This window comes from Uloborus diversus, chromosome 9 (assembly GCF_026930045.1).
Source record: "Uloborus diversus isolate 005 chromosome 9, Udiv.v.3.1, whole genome shotgun sequence".
NCBI classification, from domain to species: domain Eukaryota; kingdom Metazoa; phylum Arthropoda; class Arachnida; order Araneae; family Uloboridae; genus Uloborus; species Uloborus diversus.
Genome location: NC_072739.1, coordinates 7282279 through 7308117, shown reverse-complemented (window position 1 = coordinate 7308117; position 25839 = coordinate 7282279). Strand labels below are relative to the sequence as shown.

At 32.3% G+C, this 25839-nt stretch overlaps 2 protein-coding genes across 2 annotated transcripts in view; one reads left to right on the top strand and one right to left on the bottom strand.

Annotated features, from left to right (window-relative positions):
- Positions 1 to 866: 866 nt before the first annotated feature.
- Positions 867 to 17928, bottom strand: LOC129230750 (thioredoxin reductase-like selenoprotein T homolog CG3887). The gene is given in 5 exon segments (XM_054865183.1): positions 867 to 1285; positions 2612 to 2757; positions 6727 to 6814; positions 16829 to 17066; positions 17706 to 17928. Coding segments are annotated over 4 exon segments (606 nt in total). The 5' UTR covers positions 17867 to 17928; the 3' UTR covers positions 867 to 1285; positions 2612 to 2638.
- Positions 17929 to 18203: 275 nt separating this feature from the next.
- LOC129229457 (uncharacterized) overlaps positions 18204 to 25839 on the top strand; it is a 37864-nt gene continuing 30228 nt past the window's right edge. The window contains exons 1-3 of the mRNA XM_054863770.1: positions 18204 to 18252; positions 23473 to 23569; positions 24576 to 24757. Of these exons, the coding sequence (XP_054719745.1) occupies positions 23475 to 23569; positions 24576 to 24757 (277 nt within the window). The 5' untranslated portion in view covers positions 18204 to 18252; positions 23473 to 23474. The remainder of the gene's footprint in view (positions 18253 to 23472; positions 23570 to 24575; positions 24758 to 25839) is intronic.

Genomic DNA, 25839 nt, shown 5'->3' with positions numbered 1-25839 from the left:
TTTTCCCATCAATTTGTCTTAATTCTTAGAAATTGATTACTTTTATTCATTTACAGCATTCCAAAACTCAATAATTGTCTAAATCCTTATCATTTATAAATTTTATTGTTACAGAATGGTATTAAAATAAAATCAGGGTATTTAACATTTATGGAGATTTCTTTTCACACATAGTTAAATATTTTAAAAATTAACTTCGACTACACACATAATGTTCAAAAATGTTCCTTTACCTTTTATATATTAAATCTTAGGATTTTCAAAGATTAGTGTAATTGCTAAGGGTGCAAAAAGATTGCACATTTAACTTCATAGTGCAGCAAATGAAAGTCAAGTTTCTTGTCATACAAGTTTTTAGTTTTAAATTTTAGAGATACGTAAAATTGACCATCAATATCAACATATCTTACATTTAAAAAATATATATATTGTTCTTAATGTTGGGAACTGAATGTAAATCAACATTTGGTAAAAAAAACCCCGTCTTTTTATGTAATTTAAAATTTTTCTGCTTTGTTTTCAAGAGAGGGAATCGAGAAATTTCAGCAAGAATCCCACCCTCAATTTCAGCTCCTATATAATGTCTAACAGTTCTTATACTTCCCAACACTACACTAAAAAATGTACAGTAATATATGAATAAATCATCACTAAAAATGCAAATTTAGAAAACTAAATTCTTAAGGATTATTTTCTAGATTACATTCATTCACATAAATATAACATGAAACAGAAACATGAACTAATTGATTTTTTCCAATCAGATGGCTGACCTATGAACTAAGGAACTCTCTTTAACTATAAAATGTATTTTTTCTTCATGCTTTTGAAATGGGGGGGGGGGGGGGAGGGACATTATACAAGAAGTTAAAAACACAGGAATCAGCATAAAACAAATGTACAAAGCAACTCTTGACCAATCATACCCTTCATTTGTGTAGTAAAGAATTTAAAAAAGGTCAAAATTAATAAGTAATAAATTAATTATATTTGAACTGAGCATTTTATTTTTACGCAAAAAACAGGAAATGAAACACATTTAAACTAAATGTAACACACACACACAAAGAACACAATATACATACATACATATATATAAATATATATATATTTAACATCTGTGTCAAAGATGCAAGGGAAAATAAGGTCAACAAAAGCTGTATATTATCCAACTTCAATGTTTGCAGACAGAAACATCCACTCTTCATATGCAGGGAACTGCTTTACATGAAGAGTTTCATAATAGTCCCTCAGAATATTGAAGACGGAAAACGTACAGTATAGCCTAAAATATACAAGAGTAATTATACAATATGCTTACAGAATGATATAAATACACGCAAGTATGTATCCAAAAAATTTGTAAAGGGGAGAAAACTTTTGATATCAGAATTGACAAATTTATAGTGATCTTTTTTAAATGTTTAACCAACTTGAGTATTTTTACACTATAGTGGAAAATATCCATCTTTTGCTTACTTCTGAAAATAAGGGGGCGCAGATGATAATATCAGATTAAAATTGACATGGCTTTTTGTCATTTATTGTTATTCTTCTGTGTAGGAATAATGTAGATCTGATTCGGCTGCTTTTTAACCAGCAACTAGTAGATATGTAAAAGAAGCTCGACTAGTAGATAGTTTCTTCAATAAACCTTTCTTTCATGTTAACAGAGTACATGTCTTTGAGAAGATGTCGGTCTTTTGCTAAACCAAACCTAAGGTTAAATTTTAGTTGTCTACTTTCTTAAACAATAGTGTTCTAATTGAAATCAAAAATATTCAAAGATAATGTATGTTTCAATCAAAAGTCATCCAGCTATAAATTCCCAGAACTTGAAGCAACTTCCAATCTAACAGACTTCTTTCTGACAGAAAACAACCCTTTCAATTAAGTCAATGCACATACTACACTATTTTCCATACAAGTCTCTAGTTAAATAAAAATTATTACACATAATTATTTTAACACTTAAAAAATAATCTTGCAACTTTTGTGTCACAACGCAATAAATGTAAAGCTGTCAGTTTATTGACAAATTTTGAATTATTTTGTTCTGTCACTACCAAGACTTTTTCATCTACATATATTTTGAAGTTAAAACCCCAAGTCTTTATAAAATTACTAGTGGTACCCACATTGCTTTGCCCGTAGTATACACTTGAAAGGTCATTTGGTTCGCCTGTATATTTACAAAAATGGATGATGCTTTTCTCGCCAATTTACTATGTTCATCGTTCATGTTATGGTAATTTGCTCGCACACGTTATGATAATTTACTCAACCACGTTATGATAATTTACTTATCCATGTTATGATAATTCGATCGTTAAAATTTCTCAAAATTGAAAAAAAAAAAAAGAACAAAATTGAATTTTTAAAAAATTCCTTCAAGGTGCTCACCCCTATCCTACAAACTAATTTATGCCAAATTGTAAGAAAATCGGCCAGAACAATCTAGGAGCTATGCGCGTAACAGACATCCAGACTTTCAGCTTTATTATTAGAAAAGATTTTAGCTAAAGAATTTTAAAATTTAACGAGCCTAAAATAAAAAGTTTAAAATACATAAATCCAAGAGAATTTTTAGCAAGTGAAAACTAAATATTACCTCTTAAAATACCTTGCCGTATATATGCTATAAGTTGAATGTAGCTGCTTCGGCTCCCCTAAATAAGTTATTATTTTCAATGATTTGGAAAAGTTCTGGAGGTGAAGGAATTCTTCCAGTTTCTATTTTTGACCAAACTGGAACATCTGAAATGAACATTAAATTCTTTAAGGAAAACAAGGGTAGATAAATGTAGTGCATATTTATTTCACCTCGAATGATTAAAAAAAAATTAAGGAAACACTTAGAAAGACATAAAATGCCCCTCCAGCTCAGTTACTTCCAATGCCAGGCTGACGAGTGCTAATAAGCACCAAACTGCAGTCCTCGGCTGGAATGACTGAGCGTGTGGTGTATTTTATCTATTTCTGCCTTAGCCCTGGCTTAGGGTGGTAACTTACTGCAAAATACTTAGAAAGAGTTTACAAAAATCTTGTTAACTGTAAAAGTCTAATTTGAAATGGACAGTTTAAAAAATACTCCGAAAAAAAAAAAAAAAAAAAGAGAGAACTGCAACCGACTCTTTAACATAAAATGTTAAGTAGATTGCAATAGAAGATAATGCAATACTGAAAGGTCATTAATATTGCTCCATGAGCAATATTAATGGCCTTTGAGTATTCAAACCAGAATGCAAAACTATGTCATTTTCTGGACTAAATTGCAAAAGAGAATTCCTTCAAATAAAATTCTACTTGGATTTGGAAATATTGTTTTGACTTCAACATTACATTATATACATTTGTATTACACAGAATTAATTACTGAAAAATAAAAATGCATAAAAATATTGCATCTGTGACATCAAAAAACCAATAAACATGCACATGGTCTGTAGACAAATACAGATCCATTTATAATCATGTTTCATTCCATGCACAGCTCAAAACAAGAGCTTAACGCTTAAAGTAAATCCACAGGTATAAGTATGATGTATGTTATTTGGATCGTCATGGGTTCGATTAATATTCAGCCTTCTCCTTTCCTGAGCTATATTGCAACATTGGGATTTCAGGATAAAAGGCAGGGAGTTGTTGGAGTAAAAATGTAAGGCCCTCCGTCTGCATTGGCGAAATAAATTTACTTTGATACTAAAATTCTCAAATCTATAAGCTTTTATATCACTGTTACCAAATTCCTTTTTTTGATTATTTCGAAATATATGTTTCCTGAAGATTGAATGAAATTTAAAAAGCTTTAATTTTAAAAAAGAGCACCTTCTTAACCTTTTGTGACACTTTATTTGTTTTCAAGTGAACAACAAACACTAATTTCACGAAATTCGATTTTCCACATATTGGAACCAGTTGTTCAACAACACAGAGTTATTTATTCTTCATTGAAAAGGTTACTATATATCTACATCTACAAAAGCATCATCAAAATCCTAATGCTTTCACTAATTCATATTTTATGGTATAGGTAATTATTACGGTATGTTTATGGGTATGTATTTGTTCTTTATACACAAATCAACAGCTTAAGTTTAATTTTTAAAAACAAATTCAGTTTTACATCGACTATTCTTGCCAAATTTAGTACTGAGCTCTTATGATGCTTAGAAACTCACATATTGGGGTTTATGCTCGAAAATCTGTGAAATGAAAGGTTAACACTTATTAATAACAATGACTGAATTTTTGAAGTTTTTCAAAATCTAACGAGGTCTAAATTTAAAATTTAACTTATAGGATTGATTTTTTCTGCATGTTAGCAGGAATTTTACACAATTTTATTTTCTTTTATTTAAGCCAGATTATTGAACATGAGTCATTAGACACAACTTTTGTTTTTGAGGCAGACACCTCAACACCAGACAATGCAGCTAATAAAATATATAAATGATGCACTGCATCTACAAGTCATGTCTCTTATGTGGCCAAGTTCTCTGCAGCTTTCTTTTAACAAGACAATGCCAAACCACATTTGAACTGACAAACAAAAAATGCTACCCAATTTTTAAACCGATACGTTACAGATACTAGTGCCAGCATTTATGAATCAAAGCAAGGTTACTTAAAATCTTACTATTAATTTTATGGGTGGCATAATAAGTACAAAACTGTTCTCATTAATATATCAAGTTCTTAGAAATAAATTTTGGCTGCAAGGAATTCTATGCAATTAATTTAAACATACCAGTATTGAGAATAAGCACGTTCTCTGCAGTTTTCTTTTACAGGGTGCCGACAGGAACTGTGAAAAAAAGTTCCCTGACTTTTCCCTGATTTCCCTGATTAAGTTCACCAAATTTCCCTGATTTACGTTACCAATGATAATGGTTTTCTTTCTTTGCTCTACTTGAAATCCATTGTATGTTTGTATAAAATGCAGTATTTTAAACGTTTTAAGTTATGTAAAGTTATTGAACTAAAGATATAATTTTTAAAAGATGCTACTTTTTTAATAAAATTCTTTTAAAAAAAAACATATTAAGTCAAATTTTTTTTTTTTGGGGGGGGGGGGGGGAACCTACAAAATAGTATATTAAATTTTTCTATATGGAAGGAATATAGAAAATTAAAATAAAAAAAAAACTTTACTTCCAGAAACCACTTAGCATAAGAATTTTAAGAAGAATAGAAGTAATGTAGTTATTCTTATATAACTAACTGACATATTTATGCAAAAAGGATGAAACCATTTGACATCCATTCATAGGGAGCTTTTCTCTAATCAAGAACATAGGTTTTAATGAATGAATACAGCATTTTAACAATAAAAAAAAAATAAATAAAGATATTTACTTAAGTACACAAGTTAACTCTATTTCAAATGATTTCAGTATGTAGCGAAAAAAATCTTAGATTGCTTTTGTAACAAACATTTTTGAAATGATAGAAAAAAAAAGAAAAAGAAAAAAAGCAATTAGGTAATTTCAAAACATATAAAAGAAGAATACAACTAGGTTATAAAATAAAAGTATCATTTAAGACTGAAGAAAAGAAAACCTTTATGATCTGTGGTGACTGCAAATAGTATAACGGCAAAAAAAAAAGTTTTTTTGATTGAAAGTTTAATTTTAGCAATTAAATTAAAAACACGAAGCAATAACTTATAAGCTTTTGTAGCATTAATTCAAAAACCAAAGATTTCTTCTTGAAATTGTGATTACAGTATGCTAATTACTTCGAGACAATGGAATAAAGGCAAAGGAACTAAGGCATTAATGAAGGCTTCCTCTATGCCTGTAGGGTTGTTTATTTTACGTAGCATTGAAAGCGTGAAAGGAAATTTCAATCTAGGTAAAATAAACAACCTAACAGACACAGGAGCAATCTTAGGAAGTTCATCCTGTGGTTAATAAGTAAGATTCAATATTTTGACATTGAGGAAAAAAGATGCGCAAATATGCGGCAGTGTATAATTGCACCTCATTAATTTTACTCTTTTTTTTTGAACAGATAATTGGCGGAAAATGCATAGGGAATTAGAGAACTTAATTTTGTAAAGTAAAAAAAAATTTTTTTCTTGATAAAATCAATTTTCCCTGATTTTTTGTTATTTTTTTCAAAATTCCCTGATATTTCCCTGACTAATAAAGTTCCCTGATCTCCCTGATTTCCCTGATCTGTCGCCACCCCTGTTTTATCAAGACAATGCCAAACCACATTTGAACTGACAAACGAAAAATGCCACCTGATTTTTAAACCAATATGTTACAGAACTACATATTCCAATACAGTCGAGCCCGCTTAATGGAATAGCCACAAAAAATTATTCTAATAAGAGAGATTTTCTATTAACCACATTAAAATAATAGACATCAACTGCTTGGTGCATCGGAAATGTATTAAATTAAGCGGGATATTTTATTAACCGATATTCCAATAAGCGGGCTTGACTGTATTTATGAACCAAAGCAAGGTTACTTAAAATCTTACAATGTATTCTTTTATGGGTGGCATAAGTACAAAACCTTTATCAATAATTTGTCAAGTTCTTAGGAATAAATTATCTTTATATGGCATTTCATACTAATATTGAGAATAACCGTACTAAATTTCATGCAAAGAAAATTACTTTAATGTGAATAATTTTTCCCCGCAAATTTTAAAATGTCACTAAAATGCATAAGACAAACACATGAAAAGTAAAATTATCTCATTTATTACCATTGAAAATGATTTCAAAAGCTCCGGTGGAAAGTAGTTGACCTTCTATTGTGTTGCTTAAGAAAAAGACCATCAAGCATGCATACATCTATAAGAACATTTTTAAAAAGAGTAAGTCAATAAATATGTCATCACATTATATCACAGATTCTGTATAAACTAGAAAAAACTGAATATCAGAATGGGAAAGACTAGAAACTTCATAAATACATGAAATTAAAGTGGCTTTCTACCATTGGAAAACTGTAGGGGAGACTGGGGCAAGTTGACTATATTAACAATTTTTGTTGTTTATTAATTTATTTTTAAGGATAGTAAAATTAATTTTACATGAGCTGTTAGTACTCCTTTGCAGTATCAAATATATTACCATTTAATTTTTTCAAGTAAAAACAATGAAAGATATTTTTATTTTTTCATAACCTTATCAATTTGTCATCTTGCTGCAGTACTGGGGCAAGATGACTTTGACCATGGGGCAAAATGACAACATTGAAAACGATTGATCATATTTTATGTTTTGAATATGTTACCTAGTTTAACAAATGATAACTGTGTTTTTACATGTTACAAAGTATCAAATTAAGTGTAATACATGGTAGCGTAATGTTGAAGCATTAAGTTGTGCAGCTAACAATAGACACAAATAAAAATGCCAGTTTCATGGTTGGAACATTCCTCATGCCACCACTTTTGGTTTTTACAGCAATGGATCCATTCTTCTGTTGGATGGTCGCAATATTCCTCTAGACAAGCAGGGCATAATATAACATCATCCTTTGAAGTTGATGCAACTGGATTGCTCCGCATGAATTGTATAGACTTGGGCTTTTTTTACTCTATTTGTAGCTTCACGAGCTTATTTCCCCTGTTTTTTAATCCCCCCCCCGTTCCTTCCATTTTGCTCCTTGTTCTGACATTTCTTTGATGGGTGTGCTTTTAAGAATGTTTAAGCTCAGTTTTCGGCTTTTTATTCCCCCCCCCCCCCCTCACATTGAGTTGCCTTAGGCACTACATTGAAATCAAAACCACCAACATGCATCTTTGTTGCATCGGAATCGGCATTTTCCGTAAGTTCTGCTTCGTCTGGAAGGTTTATATGTTGGTTTTCTACTACAAAGGTCTGAGGCTTATAGCACTATTGTTCTCAGTTTCATCACCAACAACATCATAGGCCGCTAAAAGCAAGAGAATTATGAGTCTCGATCCCACATTCTTTAAATCCTTTATCGGCATTTCCAACTGTAGCTGCTTTGAAGTAAGCGGTGCTTCAAAAGCTCACCAATATTTTTGTCTGATAGTTTATCCTAAATGAATGACCATAAAGTTGTCACACGTTTGGCTATTGTAGGTTTTTAATGAGCAGAAAAATGACACATCAAGAGCTAGAGACAATGAATGAGTGGGATGCGCAACCCAACCATGATAATGTTATTTTTTTCACTGCAATATACAATAACCTGCAGAGTTATGTGAGATTTATGATTGTTAATAATCAACAGAGCAGGAGATTCTTTACTTGGTTTCATTCAGTCAACTAGTCATTTGGTCAACTAGTTTATATATAACGTCTGGTCACCCGCTTTCGAATGACACCTTTGATGTAATGTGTCTGTCCTTTAGCCCCAGAGGAGATAGAAGTGCAAGGTCGATTCGACAAACACACAGACAAATAAGCGTTTACAGGATTTAATAAAATTGACAACATAGTTAGTTTAATAAATTCCGAAACACACTCGTCATCTTGCCCCAGACTGCCTGTTTCAACGGATTCGTCTCCATTGCCATAAAGGAAGGCGATTAATTGATATTTATTTATGGTAATAGGTAGTATTTAAACTAAGTTACTCATAAATACTAAAGAGACACGAGAAATCATATCTGTATCTGTAGCAGAGCTTATTTACACATGCATAAAAGTTACAATGTGGCAACGATAAACAATCAGAGCTTCAGAACAAACACAAATATGAGGATTTCAACGTCTCTATACTATTGCTAAACGAACAGCAGGGTGCCAGTAGTATGCAGTTGATGCTGTTACCTAGTGTAAAATGAAAAAAAAAAGGCATTCGTCATCTTGCCCCGGTCTCCCCTACTCAAGTTTTATAGGAGACTAGCAAAAATACCCGGCATTGCCTGGGTCAGTTATAATTATGAGAAAAAATCGTTACTTGCTTTTGTTTTCTGTTTTAAGTGAAAGAACTTAAAACACATCTTTTTGACGTGATTAAAAATCGAGCAACTTCCTTACTCATAGAACTAAAATAGCAATAAGTATAAAGAACAAAATAGTATTGATTTAGAAACAAAAGCACTATATTGAAGCATATACAAATTTCCAAAACATGAAATTAATCTTCTCATGTTTAAAAAGATTAATCTGTTGATACTTTTTTTTAACATGGAGTCTAAAACCTTCTCTGTATGGCTATTGATGTACGAAGTGTTTAAAAAAATGTAGCCGTGCTCGTAATCCCCTTATACTTGCTTTAGTTATTTTGGGAAATTTCAATCATTGTGGGCTCTTGGTGCGATTTTACCGAATTTGCGGGAATCGTTTTAGGATACCTTCGCTGATGCTCCCCCCTTCTCTCCTTACTTTGTAAAACAATATGATATTAATAGATGTAAACTAATATGATATATGTCGCCAGATGCTGAGATACTTTTGGTCACCATAAAATGGCGCTAAAGAGTTTTATCCGAAATGTTTCCAAAATAAGTAGTAAAATTCGGCGATTGTTTGAAATTGTGCAAAAAGGAAAATTAATGGAAGTTTTTGTGGTGTTAATGGATTTGCCTAATTTAGTTGCTGGATTATTTAACACAGTACAAAAAGTTTTTTAAAGATTCTTTGAAATTAATCAAGAATGAAGCAATAAATTGAATTCCTCTCTTGATGAAGATTTATTTTAATGAATAATTATTTACAGTTTCTTGATTTTTTATACTAAAGAAAAAAAAATAGGACAACATTTTTCAGACTAAGAACCAGAGGTACATTTTTTTGAAAACCCATGAAAAACAAAAACTTTGAGAAGAATTAGAAAAGCAATATTCTAGTACTAGCTACGCAGTGAAGTTGATGAAGACTTAAGTAGTGCTGATTCTTGAGAAAATGTAAATGGTTCTGGCATAAATAACACAAAAGTTTTTGTTTGTTAATGTAATATTTGGTTTAATTTAGTATGTTATACTGATCTTTAAACTTTAAATTTATTAATATTAGATAATTGTACTTATATTTATAGTAACAATAAGCTGTTTTCACAATACGGGTCAATGTACCCTTGGATCAGGACCTGTTGATCCACTTCACAAAGTTCTGTTAAATTATTATAAAAAAAATTAATGAATTGAACATTTTCAAAAAATTTTAGGATGGCGATATTTTGTTTACATGGTGAAAGCTGAGAAACATTATGACGTAGTCTTCGGCTTCAAAAACAGCGATGTTGCAAAAACTGCCAATTGCATCAGCGACGAAAATCTTTCTGCAAAAATTTTGGCGATATTTCTGCTGGTTGATTGGATAATGAGTAAGTGTTCAATCAGCATAAATAATAATAAAAACCATTAATTACATTAAAGTTCCGTTTAAATGGAAAATGATCAGCCAAATCCATTCATTATTAGCCACTCTTGTGTAAAAACGTTACTTTAAGATTTAACTTGAGAAAAGCCTTGAACAGTCAGACGAAACGCAAAAATATTCAACAATACAACATATCCAACTATCAACTGGGAATTGAGATGATACATTAAATAATGAATTGGGTTGATGAAAGCCTTCGAACATGGAACAAAAAAGCTCATAACTCGTTTTTTATACAACTTAGAACTTTCTAGCAGATGCCATCTTCAGCAGAAAAATTAGCGCTTTCGATGGACACATAATTTTGATATGTGCATGTATTTTTTCGTCCCCAAATTGGGACACTTATGCTAAAATTGGGACTTAAATTGGAACAAATGGAATAAAAAAGAAACTATCAATTGGATTTTTTTCGAACTTGTCTATAAATCTTCCCAGTACCAAAAAGAACAAACGGTGAAAGTTTCAGTCAAATCTGCCAGGTAGTTTCTGAGATCTTAGGGAACAAATTTACCAACATCCATTTTTATATGTATAGATTGAAAGGTTGTCTTTAGTACTAACTTGATGTATTTAGCAATACGCGTTTTGATTAAAAGTAAAAGGTATTAAAAAGCTTGTGTAAGCTAGTCACAGCATTGCAATCTCAGATGACAACAAAAACATAATTCTTGAACTTTTAAAGTGTGATTCTTCATTGAGAGAATCAGGGGTTTGTTGGACCAGTCTTGACAATTTTAATACTATTAATTAGAGACGTACCGAGTACTCGGTAACTACTCGGTACTCGGCCAAATTCTGATCAGATACTCGGCCAATACCGAGTAGTTGCAAAAAATTGAATATTGTCCAAGACAGATACTAAAATTTATAAAAAAAAAGAGCAAGCTTATATTCTGCAATCATTTACAATTAAAATTTATAAGTCAAATTTAAATTTTGAGAAAAATGAAGTTTGTAATGCTTCAATGGAATAAATCTTTATTTTAATGTCCCCAAAGTTAATAAAACTTATTTATTAAAAATTATGCAAAAAAGGTAAGTATAGAAAATATGGAATTTTTATATTAAAAATGGATTTTTGCTACAAACAAAAATTAGTTATAAAAAATATAAAAATACCTTTGCTTAAAAAATAAAAGGAAATAAAACAACGTTAAAAGTACAGTGCAGGAACACTGCAGACACATGTTTTGGTGTTACAAGGAATTTCTTTTTCAATGCACAAAATGGGAGCTCGTGGATTTAAAGGCATCCGACAAAAGTTGGATTTTTTTGTCGTATGTCTTTACATTCTTTAGCTCACATGTTATGCACTGAAAAAGACGTTCCTTGTAATGGGGGGTCAGAAAGACGTGTCTGCAGTGTCCCTGCACAGTTGTTTTATCTGCTTTTAAAAATTATTTATGTTTGGCAGACTAGAACTATAATTGATTGGTATACCGTGAAACCCCTCCTAACGGACACCCCTCTTATGCGGACAATTTTTAATTCCCCAGTTCCAATGCAAATAACATTATTAAACCTCTGTCCTGCGGACACCTCTCTATTGCGGACAAAAAAAATTGACCTCTTAGTGTCTGCATTAGAGGGATTTCACTGTAATTTGTTTTAATTCCAACTTGATTAATCATACCTTTTATTTATTTTTAATTTTAAAAATAACTTTTTTGTAAAATTTCTGACACAAACAAAATTATTTATATAACGCGTAATTAAATTGCAGTAGGAATTTAGTTTTAAAAACTATTATATGGACAAGGAGGCCTATACTACTATTCCAATAAGTTCAAAATTCATCACATGTGTGTCGGTGGATCTTCTTAAAACATAATTGGTACTTGGTAACTCGGTACTCGGCCGAGTAGTGAAAGACCCAGTACTCTGTACTCGGCCAAAGTGTTACTCGGTACGTCTCTACTATTAATACATTTTCTTACAATTTAAGATCAGAAAATAGCACCTATAGTCCAACAAATCCTGTAACACAATCACCTAATACAATCATTTTGAACACAAAAGTTTTTTTTCAGAAACAAATTTTGTTGTTGTTTTGCCCCTCCCCTTTGGCAGAGCTGAGTAAATTTCATAAGCTTGTCACTTATTCTTTTTAAATGGTCTTTAATCAAGAATGAAGCAATAAATTGAATTCCTCTCCTGATGAAGATTTATTTTAATGAATAATTATTTGTAGTTTTTTGATTTTTTATACTACAGGAAAAAAAAGGACAACATTTTTCAGACTAAGAACCAGAGGTACATTTTTTTGAAAACCCATGAAAAGCAAAAACTTTGAGAAGAATTAGAAAAGCAATATTCTAGTATTAGCTACACAGTGAAGTTGATGCTTAAGTTGTGCTGATTCTTGAGAAAATCTAAATGGTTCTGGCATAAATAACACAAAAGTATAAGTTTGTTAATGTAATATTTGGTTTAATTTAGTATGTTATTCTGATCTTTAAACTTTAAAATTTATTAATATTAGATAATTGTACTTATTTTTATAGTAACAATAAGCTGTTTTCGCAATGCGGGCCAATGTACCCTAGGATCAGGATATGGGTCCACTTCACAAAAGTTCTGTTAAATTAATATAAAAAAAGATAATGAATTGAACATTTTCAAAAAATTCTAGGATGATTAGAAATGTTTAATAAAACTCATGGTAATAATTTACTTAGTTTTTTTTTTGAGAACACAAACAAAAAGTAACTAGTATGTTGTGGCCATCACGAAACTTTCTTCTATATTTTTCTTTTTTTTTTTTTTCTGATCCCTCCCCATGCTTGACGAGGAAGCAATATTCCCAACAAAAACAAAATTACACATGCAAAACTCGGCGACCATCCCAATGTCTGAATTATTGCAAAAGCAAAGCAAAGAGCGAAAATTGAAAGTTATTTTAAAAGCCTTGCTTGAATTAATTACAAATATTTTATTTGTTAACAAACATAAGATGGCAACAGTTAAAAATTTTAAATCATTGAGATAATATTTCTGATCATTTCCATACAATTACTAGTATGTTGTGGCCATCACGAAACTTTCTTCTATATATATATATTTTTTTTTTTCTGATCCCCCAACATGCTTGATGAGGAAGCAATATTCCCAACAAAAACAAAATTTCACATGAAAAAAACTTGACGACCAATGTCTGAATTATTGCAAAAGCAAAGCAAAAAGCGAAAAATGAAAGTTATTTTAAAAGCTTTGCTTAAATTAATTACAAATATTTTATTTATTAACAAACATAAGATGGCAACAGTTAAAAATTTTAAATCATTGAGATAATATTTCCGATCATTTCCATACAATTAAAATCACGAGAAATACGCAGACGACAATCTATTACGATTTATCTTTCTTATTGTTGCATTAATAAAGCTATTTTTATTCGCAAAAAAAAAAAAAAAAATCAACACCTCTTGGAGCGATTGGCGTCCAAATTGAACCAAAGCCTGTTTACATATGGATTCACATATATTCCAAATTTCAACCAGAACGCAGCATTACTTCTTAAGATAGGGCACTCACAATGGAAAAAAAGAACGGGTGATTGCGCTACCCCCTTTTTAGCTGTTGACACCAAAATAAAATCGGCTCTTATACCCACTAAGGGCTACTTGCTGATAAATTTTTCTTTCATTCCGTTCATTATTTCTTGAGATACAGCAGTCACAATTGACGACAAAAAACGTTCTATAGCTCAGCCCCCGTTTGAGTTATTGACACCAAAATTGAATCAGCACCTGTTCCTGTTAATGGCAACATATGGACAAAATTTTGTTTGATTCCGCCAGTTACTTCCTGAGGAATAGCAAACACGCGTAACTCAAAAAATGTCCCATTGCTCCACCCCCCTTGGAGGGATTCGCGCCAAAAACCAATGGGCACAAGTTCACATAGCGGCACATATGTGTATCAAATTTCGTTCGATTTCATGCGGTAGTTTTTGCTGTAGAGCGGCCACAAAAAACTGGTCACACACAGACGTGACACACACACAGACAGACAGACATTTTCCAAAAATATTCGAAATGGACTCGGCACACCTCAAAACGTTCGAATCCGTCAAAATTCGAAAATTTGCACGAATCCAATACTTTCTTCTATATATTAGATATAGAAGAAAGTAAAAAAGCAGACCAACGTGATTCTCTTCCCTCTATTTACCATACTTGATAGGTGTAAGAAAGTGTCCAAGAAATAAAAATATAAAAAATCATGCATTTGAAAAATACGTCTAATGCAAATACATAAGCCTATATTCACTCATTGCTTTCAAATCATTGAAAATCTTTTTAATAGGCATAGAAGGCAGTGGTGGTGTCAGATTGTTAAAAAATATATTTGAGACCATTCCTTTTCAACAAAGAAAATTGATCCCAATTTTTTGGATCACTATAGGCCCCAAAGCAGAATACTACTAAATTTGCGATGTACCTCGCAGAACAGATGCCTGACCTGCATAACATTTCTGTTCAAATGTAAGAGGAAAACTCAAACGAATTTTCTGCAGAAATTCTACATTTTTCTCTGAAATTTCTGCAGAAACTGCAGACTTTCTGCAAATATCTTCCAACTCAAGATAAAATTTTGCACAAATTCTGCAAATTTCTTAAATTAGAAAAAATTTAAATTTTTCGGAAATTATGAAAATTTGGAGGAAAGTCCACGAAAAATGTTGAATTTGATAAGTCATCTACAGAAACCAGGGTTGGCCGGATTGGATGCAATTGGGTTGGACCCAATGGGTTTTTTTGAAAAAGCCCATTTAAAAAAACCCATTTTTAGCCCACTTTTGGGTTTTTAAAAATTTTCTGAGAAGTTTTTTAAAAATTAATTTAAATACTTTCACAATGTAAACTTCTTTTTTATTTGTTCTTCACCACAGACAATGGACATAAAAAATGAATTTCCTAACTCTTAACGACATTAAAAAAATACTTCAAAGATTTTAAATAAATATATTTAACTTTTTTCTATAACTGGTCAATAAATAACTCAAATTATCTTGACTAAGTCCTGTCACGTTTGATTTTCTCAATATTTGTAGATTGTACTACAGAGGAAACTACTCTAGCTATAAGGCTTTCATATGAATTATTTTCTGCAAACCAACACATCACAAATTTCGAATAAACAAGGTATATTTTTTTTATTTTTAGAAATTAACAGGTTTTACAAATGGTCGGACAGAAAACAGAATAGGATGTACAGTATTCTCATTATCTTACAAAAAAGCTTAATATTTCTTACTGTGTACACAGAAATAGAAAAACAGGCAACATAAAATTCAAAGAAATGACTTGATTAAGCTGGAATTCAATAAAAAGGGATTTAAACTACTGGAGGTTCTACAGTAGTTTTGAACAACAAAATGAAATACAATAAAGTAAAATGCAAAAAAAAAAAAAATGTAGTAATTAAAAACGAGCAAAGGAACAAAAGATTTTATCACTTGAGAAGTAACTTTGTCTCAACTGTTGGTAATCATGGAAACTAAAAAATCTGAAATTTCACCATTCTTGGGTTTTATTGTCTTTTATATTTTTCTTCAGAAAACGCTGAATTTTCCAGCTTTTTTTACGCCAAGACAATTTTTTTGCTTTGTACATATACTTACGCTACAATATGCTACAAGTACCCCCACATTTTCCTTAAAAAAAGACAAAAAACCCACATTTCTTTTTAAAAACCCAGCTTTAGTTGGTTTTTTTTTGGGTTTCATTTAAAAAAACCCAAAAAACCCAGGGTCCATGGGCTTTTTTTTAAAAAAACCCGGGTTTTTGCCAACCCTGACAGAAACTTAAGATTTACTTTAAAATTAAAGAAATCTGCAGAATTTGTGCAAAGTTAGAACTTGAGTTGGAAGATATTTGTATAAAATTGGCTGTTTCTGCAGAAATTAGATATTTTAAATCTGAAATGATCCTGATTTTTCTAGTGTTTTTGGTTTCCCTTTTCCTATTTTTCCAAATCAACCTTTCATTTCACTGCAATTTCCTCCATAAATCTATGTTTTGGGAACATGCTAACATTAAAACATGTCCATCGCCGAAAGTTGCGTGTCTTCTTTGAGATTTCAAACCCTTAGTATCTTGAAAATATTTTAAATATTTTAAAAAGAGCTTCGCAAAAAAGAACTTGTCAATGAAATGTGTATGTAAATATTGTTTAATACTTCATTCCTCATTCAAAGTGTTTTTCTGACTAAAATAACTTATAAATGTTAACATGCAAGAAGTAGAATTTTTAAATTTATCTCCTTGTGTCATTTCTTATTGCCCATGCTTTACGTTAAAAATAAGTAACCATTTACTCATAGCATTGAGAATGAACTACCCTGTTAAATACTCTAAAAGGCAACCAAACCCTTTTCAATAACCGAGACACTGGGGGGGGGGGGGGATTCCGGTGTCCCGGTTGAACATTTATAAAATCAGGCAAGCATAATTACGGATAGTAACAAAAAAAAAAAAAAAAAAAGACAACTAATACCTTATTTGTAGTCATCCAAATGAAAAACATGGGTGTGTTGAGACCTAATGTTGGGAAAGGATTAATATTTGTTAAGACCATAGCAATTAGACACCACTTGGCTATTCCAATGAGGCTTGCAAAATGCATACGGAAGGGGGGAGGAGGGAAAGTGTCTCCAAGAACGGTGATGCCCGGATACTTCTCCTGAAGTATGGATGCATACTGCTCGAAGACACGTCGGTAACCTCAGGAGAAACTGCAACGAGATTTGATAAAATCAGATCGGACACAATACGAGGTTTAAATTCATTTCAGAGCAAATTTAGCAAACAAACATCTTCATTGTAGCAAGTACAAAAAAGCTATTAATACAGAAAACACATGAATAACTCATAAAACTTACAAAGAAACAAATCTCTCTTTTTGATAGGTCAAAATGTGGTATAAAATAAAGACAAAAATGTGCTTTCACTACATTATAAAAGTGTTCATAATATAGGTGTAATAATTTGATTTTAAATTCAATAAAGTTATAAAATTATTTCTTACAGAATTTTTAAAAATCTTCCTTTAATTTCAATAGATGGTGATTTCATCATACATTTTTGTTTTAAAACAAATGTTGTATGCCACAATTGTGGTAAAAAATATGACAAATTTAAAAAGTAAACTAATGTTTCAAGTTATTTTACATCACGAAATGCGAAAACTTATAAAACAGCTACTTTAACAAGAGCTCAATGTTTGACAGAAAATTGCTCTAATTAAATATGACGAGTACAATTTTCGTGGCAAACAAATAGAGTTAATTGTGTAGTTTTAAGCACAGAACTTATTTCAAAATATTACGTTTAAAAACATGCAGAAGGAAGGAAGTAAGGGAATTATTATTTACCAGTATAAAAATTTCAGGGTTGGACCACTCATGTGTTTGAAGCTGGTTCTGGGAATTTCTTTCACAAAAGATGCATCATTGCTTGAAAATATTTCTCTTGCAGAAAAAGCTAAAAAGAGGAAAAATAATCCTCCCATTAAATAGCTCGCACGTTCAGCCATAATTATTTCTTATCAATTTTAGTTTCGCAACACATGATTCTTCTCACAAGTCGAAAAGCAAATCTCACCGACGAGAATGACGTGAGAGAAAAAAAAAATCAAAATATTATTTTTTTTATAATCGCTTATAAGGGTGAAGCAAATATATAGTTTATCTTTTCAACAAGCTTATTCATTTCCTCAAAACTTCAGTATGAGTTATTTAAAGCTATTTCAATATTTTTTCCTCAAAAAAAGTAGGTGAACGCTGGACAGTAATGTTGTGAAATGATGGCTAATATGGCATGGAAATTTGGCAACATTCACTAGTTGCGATTTGCGCGACCGAGTAGTGAATGTTTAGAAAGGATTTAAAGTTCTGTTCAAATAGGAACTCATACTGAAAGGTGTTTATTTAACTATCTCAATCCTAAAAATAGTTTTAGTTTATGGAATGCATTTAACATTGTAATTTACTGTTTTCATAACTGTTCGTTCGATTATGAGGTTATTCCTATTTGCATTATCCCACTAGAAAAATTCTTGATCTTTCTGTCTATTGCATTGTGATTTGTTTTAATCTTTTGTTTTGACGCAATATGATATAATTTTGGTTTATATTTACAGTACGTTTTTCAATGTCTGTTGCGAGAACTCCCTGACATCCTTAATTATTAGGTCATAACTTTTGTATGCTTATTTTTGGAAGTCGGGCATTTTTTTATGGATTATTTTTTGGCTTTCATTGTGTTGGTAATTTTGACGTCTACGTTATAAGACTTTGTTCTGAGGCAAAAACTATAATTCAGAAAAATGAATGAATATTTTCCCATTATATTCTAGAGGAATTCTTTTCATCATGTGCATGTGAAGCATGAAAAATGGTGCGCAATTTTTTTTTTTTTTTTTCTCGCTAAAGGCACAGTTACCGACTTTCATATGCTCCCAACGTTTTTAATGAATTATGCTAGTATTATTTTCATATTTGGTTACTATTTGTGCAATTTATCATTTTGTGTGACTTCTTTACATTCTAAGTTTATTGTCTTAAACTTCTAGTTCTCTTAGGCCAATCCACTAACTGAGTACTAATTTCGGTGTTAATTTCATAATATTTTTAGAAAATAACGACTATGTATTTCTGAATGTTCAAGTTTATGTAATAAATATAATTAATTGAGGCTGTAAGTAATTTTTCTCTCTAACAAATGCTGATAATTTTTAGCAACTCTGACTCTCGGATTATCTAAGAATCAGTCTAACTCTCACTCAAAAGTCCTGAAAATAAGGGTCATGTATTATGTGCAGTCTTCGATATGTTTGAGGAGGGTGGGACCTCTGGGGAAAAATTGCTTTGTACTTATTTTGTCTCTCTCTAAACGCTCTATGCTTCACGTAATGTTCACTCTTTAGAAATTATTAAGAAATAGTGAACCTAAAATAATTTCAAAGTGATTGATGCATGATTATATAAAATGTGCTAAGGAGGTTGGCCTATTTTCTATGAAAAACAAATTCTTTTAAATGAACTTAAAATACTGTTCAAATAAATATAGTAAAAATTCAAACTAGAAAAATGTTGTATTTTTGACTTTGAGTTAAGCCCAAAATAAATTTCTTTGGATTGATCCAAGGCTCCTTAATTTCTCCAGTTGTAGACTGCATTGACAGGTGGTAGGCAAGCAGGGCCGGTTCTAGTACTTCTGCCACCTTAGGTGATATTAATTTGCCCCCCCTCCCATTGAAGAATATTAAAAATAATAATATAAAATAATATACCATAGAAGACCGTTCACACCTTGGGACCAGAGCTTTTGCGTTATTCAGGTTTTTGCGTTACATAGGGCATTTCACAAATTTTGAAACTGTTAGAGGGATTTTTTAGACTTTAAAACCTATTGTTTACTTCTGCAAAGTTCTGCAGTTTATAGAGAATCAGAGCTTCCGCCAGGATTAAAAAAGGGCAGGGTGCTGTTTTTCAAAAACGGGCACTTTTTTGAGATAAGGGCAGTTTTTCGAAACTAAAAGGCATATTAATTATAGCTTCAAAGCATAGTGGATATAGTCGTAGGATATTACTGTTATTCCTGGGTTCAAATGTCTTACTGTCGCAACAATAAAAACTTCGAAACATTAAGGAATTACTTCCTAGGACATTTGAATAGTTTATAATCATTTTCAAAGAAGGCGATTGGGACTAAAAATTGGAGAAGGGGTAGGGGGTTAAAAAAAGAAAGCAACTAAAAGCCATAAGATTTTTAGCATCTGCTAGAAAAAGGAAAGAAAAAAAAAGGAGAGAAAACAGTACAAAATTTTGCTAAGGCTGTTTTTGAGAGCATGTGAGTGGTAAGTGATGCAAATCTAACAGCTTAACTCAGGTTTCTCTTAAGATTTTGATGAATTATGTACATAATAACTTTCCCCAACGACACACTTTAACATGAATTAGACTTACATTAGTTACCGCAAAGTACTTTGAGATGTCACAAACATTTGGTTAGAATTTCTTTAAGCAAGAAGTGCTTGTTTAAGTAAAACAACTGATTTACCAATATCTAAACAATCTTTACTAATAATAAAGCTGAAAGTCTCTCTGTCCGGAGGATGTCTGTAGGATGTCTGTGACGTGCATAGCGCCTAAACCGTTTGGCCGATTTTCATGAAATTTGGCACAAAGTTAGTATGTAGCATGGGGGTGTGCACCTCGAAGCTATTTTTCAAAAATTCGATGTGGTTCTTTTTCTATTCCAATTTTAAGAAAAAAAAAATCATAAGATGGACGAGTAAATTACAAAGTTATCATAACGTGGAACCGTAACATGGGCACTAGCCAATTGGCGAGATACGAAATTATCATAACGTGGAACCGTAAGATGGGTACAAGCCATCTGGCGAGAAAATTCACCATACATTATTTGTAAATATACAGGCGAACCAAAAGACCTTTTGATTTTTCTATTACGGGCAAAGCCGTGCGGGTATCACTAGTGAATATATAAAGTAAGTTTCTGCTTGTGGCTAAATAATGTTTTGTAAGCAGATACACAAGTAAAACAAATTATGATCTGAAAATTTGGACATTCTGCTTTTTTTTTATAATTTCTAGTTTTGGTTTCTAAATTGAAAAAAAAAAGAATTAACTATAAAGGGTTGCGGAAAACTAATTCTTTCAGCTGTTACTAGCTGTAACTTAAGACTTTTAAATCCAAAAGTAATAATTGCTCTTGGAGTAACCACCACCATAAGGAAACAAAAACCAATAAACAGCACCAGTTTGAAAGCACTTAGTATTTATTTTCAATAGCCAAAAGTCATTTGTTTTCATTTGAAATGTCCAAAATCATCCACATTTGACTTTTACATGCTGAATTCTTTGTATTTTTGTGTTTCTTTGATGCCACGTGTCACGCGAAATATTAGCGTTTTGCCGTTAATCTGCAGCAATCTTTTAGCATCTGCTTTCAGTTTTCGATATTTCTCATTTTTTGAGTAGTACACAATATGAAGAAAACTGAGCAAAAATACAAACGCATTTTTCGGACCAAAAAATTATCAGTGTGCGTATAATGCATAATGATAAAACAGAACATATTATCCGCTAAAACAGCTGTTTCAGCAAATAATTGATTTTGATTATTTTAGACTGAAATAAAATTAAAAAAAAGATTAAATTCGCAGTGCAGGGAAAAAAAAGGCGCGGATTTTAGGTCAGTGGATTTGTGGCGCTCCACTGCACCTACTTAATTCTAATTCAAAATGGAAAAGCGCGATTAAAAATATGAATTTGATTGAAAGATTATAAAATGCAGGGCTAACTTAACGTTTATCTGGCTGGAAGAGAAGTAGAATTTTCTTAACATACAGGTACATGTCAATTGGACAAAGAAACACTTCCCTTGTCATGAAGCGATAAGGAGGAAGGATGACAGCCTGTATTCTTCGCTACAGCCCTCCATTATTAAATAAAGGGTGATGCAAAGCCCTGTGGCAAGGAGCAAGGAAATGATTCTGGGAATTCAGCAGTGGCTTATCAGTAGTGTTCCCAAAAGTGAAAGGTCCTTGGAAGAACATTGTTAAGTCTCTACAATGCCCAGTAGGCCACTTTTTATCCCTTGTGGTAACTGATAATGGAAGGCATGCTTTTCTGATAGTCAGCTCAATGGCAATCCTAGTTGGGAGGCGAGGGGGAGGGGCGGATGTCCGCTATTTTCACTTAGAAGAAAGTCATTGTAGGAAAACAATGGAAAGGGACACTGGCTCCTTCCTTTTTCTAATAAAAATCTTAAATCCAAAGGATGCCAATTCATGAACAAAAAGGCAATTAGGGCGCCGTTTTACCGATAAAACGGCAAGTTGGGCGCGTTCTAAGAATCAAAGGGCAAGTTGGGCACGGCGTCCTCCCGCCCAATCCTGGGGGAGGGTCTGGAGAATTGTGTTATATAGATTGGCGTTATAAAGGTATACTACTGTATTAATAAAATAAAAAGAATAGTGAAGTGCTTAAAATTGAAGTGAGTTTCTAGTTAAATTCCAAGCTGGGTTTTGCATATCCAAGCATTGGTACGCACTTTAAATTATCTTTTTTAACATTAAAGTAGTGCATATTTTGGTACTGAAAGATATTGATAATTTCAAAAGAATTAGAAGTCATGCAATAGCCCCCTTTAAAATTAAGTTGAATTTCCAGTTAAATTCCGAACTATGTTTTGCATACCCATCCAAGCACTGGTACGCTCTTCCCCCCCCCCCCCCTTCAGGAGTGAACCTTATAACGCCTAATATTCATACTTTAAAAAAATGTTTCAACTTCGACATTTACCGCCTTTAAAATCTGCCGCCCTAGGTGGACGCCTTGGTCGCCTACCCCAGGAGTCGGGCCTGTAGGTAAGGAAGGATACAAGGGAGGGACGATTGGCCCACCCTTGAGGAACCCTGCACGGGCAATTCTTATGAATTCCTAAAACGCAAGTGTAGACCTTCTTTGATGGTGTTAGGAGAAGAATGGGGCTTTAATCTCCCTCTTGAAAACTTTCCAGAATTGAAGTTCTAAGAAGTTAGTTTCTGATGATCTTTGGTGATGTTTAGAAGAAGAGTTTGGAAGCCAGAGGCCATTTTTTGCATAATTAGTTTTGATGATGTGATTGTAGACCTGGTAGTGTAAAGAAAAAAAAAGGGTTCTGTGACTTTCCTTTGGGGGGGGGGGGGGTAGTTTTCCGTAACTTAGTTTCAGAAAAAGCTCAATTTCAGACGATCTTCAATGATAAGGAGTTTTAAAACATTTCCCTGAAATCATTACGAAATTGGAGTTCTAAAACATAATTTTTGGAATACCTCTTTCAACAAAAAAAGAAAGAAGTACATGGAATTCCTTGGAAAAATCTCTAAATTTTAGTTGTTTGTGATAAAAATAATGTAGCAGCCCCCCCCCCCCCCTGAAATGTGTAAATCGGATACAAAGTAAGAGGTAAGTTAAAAAATCAACCATCCTCTCCTTGAAAAATTTCTAGATCAGCCCTTGGTGGTAGATCACATTTTGTGTACAACTTATGCAGATATTTCACTAATATTAAAAAGAATTAAGTTGAAATGTTTAATAAATGTTAAACCTTTTCTCATGTTTACTCTAGTCATGGACTGCATCGATTCAGCTCCAGGCAATGGCATAGATGCAGATCCTGCATTAATAACAATGGTTGAAGATCCACTGCCAACTAGTAGCTTATGGTAAGTAACATTTTAATCAGTTTCATGAAAACTTTCACATTGATGCAAATTTAAACATTTTGTGAGAAGAATTGGAAATTTTAAACCACATAAATTTTATCAAAAGAATTTTAATACTTGTCTTCAAATGTCCGTATTAATGAGATTTCACCTAAAATCATTGTTCAAGTTGATAATTTTTGACCTACATATTTATTTTCAATTATTTTCCTAAATGAATCTGTGCCAGGGGCTTGTATCCCACGTAAAGCTGCAAGTGTCTTGTTTAGCTAAATATTTGTGTAGAAGATGGTTTGGGACACAATCAAAAACCCAGGTACACTCTTTAAAATGCTATGTAACTAGGCTGTAATATTCATCATGGCATGGGTTCTTATTAGGCCAAAAAAAGTCGATTTAAATTACTTAGCCAGCTTCAATACTAAAAGCACATTTGTTTTGTTTTTCAGTAGAAAGGTGGTGTGAAATCGATTTACATCAAATTAGCCTTATTTGTACAAATATAAGTGAAATATTTTGAGGATCATCATTCGCTAGCTTCTCCCCCCCCCCCCTAAATACAGCGCTGGTCATTGTTGCTAAAATTTTGTCTTTTAATCAGTTTACTAATACAAAACCAAGCTTACTGGTGCATTTTTGACTCTAGCTGATGCACCCTTCAGTGTAAATTTTTTAGTTTTTTTTTTTGATCTGCAATGCTGTGCTTATCAAGAGTGCCCACCTAGGAGTGGTCATGGTGTAGACTGCAGCATTAAAATTTTTAGTGGGGGGGGGGAGGGGGTTGAGTATTTTTCTCATATTTTTTTGGAGGGGCTCTTGTTCTTTGGGAGTCTTTGCAACATTTTTTTTTTTTGGGGGGGGGGGGGGCACCACTGCTCTTTATATCAATAGGGAATTAATATTTTATGTATCTTCTTTACTGTGTATAAAGTAATTTTCATTGTCATATTGCTAATGTCATTTTTAATTATGCTTTATAATCTTATTCGCTTGTTTTTAATGAAAGTGATGATGACACTACACTTGGAAAAGATGGAATAGAAGATTTGTCTAACTTGGACAACCTGGAAATTTTGAATTCCTGCAGTGATAATGTTTTTTCGAACACAAATGTAATGGACTGCCTGTCAGACATCAATCCCTCGCCTGAAACTTTTGATATTCCATCCATGGACAATGATGATTCTGGTAATTTGCTTTCACATATGAAAATATATTCAACTAATATTTTTAATGGCTATCTTTCAAATCATTTGTTGTTTTGTTTTACAATTCTGAACTCATTTGGAATTTAAAAAATATTAAATTAAGCTTGCAGGGTTGCTAACTGCTCCGCAAAAATAGGGAAACTCTGCAGCTCCGCAAAGAAGTTCTTTTGCTCTGCATTTCCCAGCCGAGCGTTTTCAAGCATAATAAGTGCTTCTAAGGCCTTAAAAACCAATTAAATTCAAATTACATTAGCATTAAAACTAAAATAATTCTATATAAAACATTAATGAGACCTGTTTTCCTGTATGGAAGTGAATGTTGGGCTGTCAACAGGGAAGAGCTTTTATTGATTTTTGAGAGAAATTTTAAGAAAAATTTTCAGACCAATAAAACAAGATAACTGTTGGAGAAGAGCTTATAAGCATTAAATTTACAAAAAGTATGGTGAACCTAACATCTTAAAGGTTATAAAGGCATCGCACATTAGGTGGCTGGCCACATATTTTGATATGCAGATGCATTCCCACAAAAAAGAGTCGTCTTCTCCAACATTGAAGGAAAACGCCGAAGAGGGAGAGACCCCCTGCAGATGGCTGGATGGGGTAGAAAAGGACTTAAAAGTAGTAGGAGTGAACTGATGGAGGGTCATTGCAGGGGATAGGGTTAGGTGCGAAAGACTTCAAGAGCATGCAGCAGGCTGTTGCACCAGCGAAGAAGAAGAAGAAGCTAGTGCATAAAATGATTTTTAACTGACTTCAAAAAGGAGGCGGTTATCAGTTCATACCGTATGTATGTTTTTTTTTTTTTTTGTTTGTCCACTCACTGTGTCTCACCTAGTCGACCGATTTTGATGATTCTTTTTTTAATGGATAAGGGATGGCTCAACTTAGGTCCCATTACTTTGTTTGGCCATACTTGTTCCTTAGGAAAAAAAGTTATGGTCAAAAAGCAGTAAATTTCATGCAATTTCCCTATTAAATGATTAAATATAAAACCCATTGTTACAAAAGTTTGGTGCCATACAACAGTAACATTAATAGTAATTGTAGTGATAATTTTGA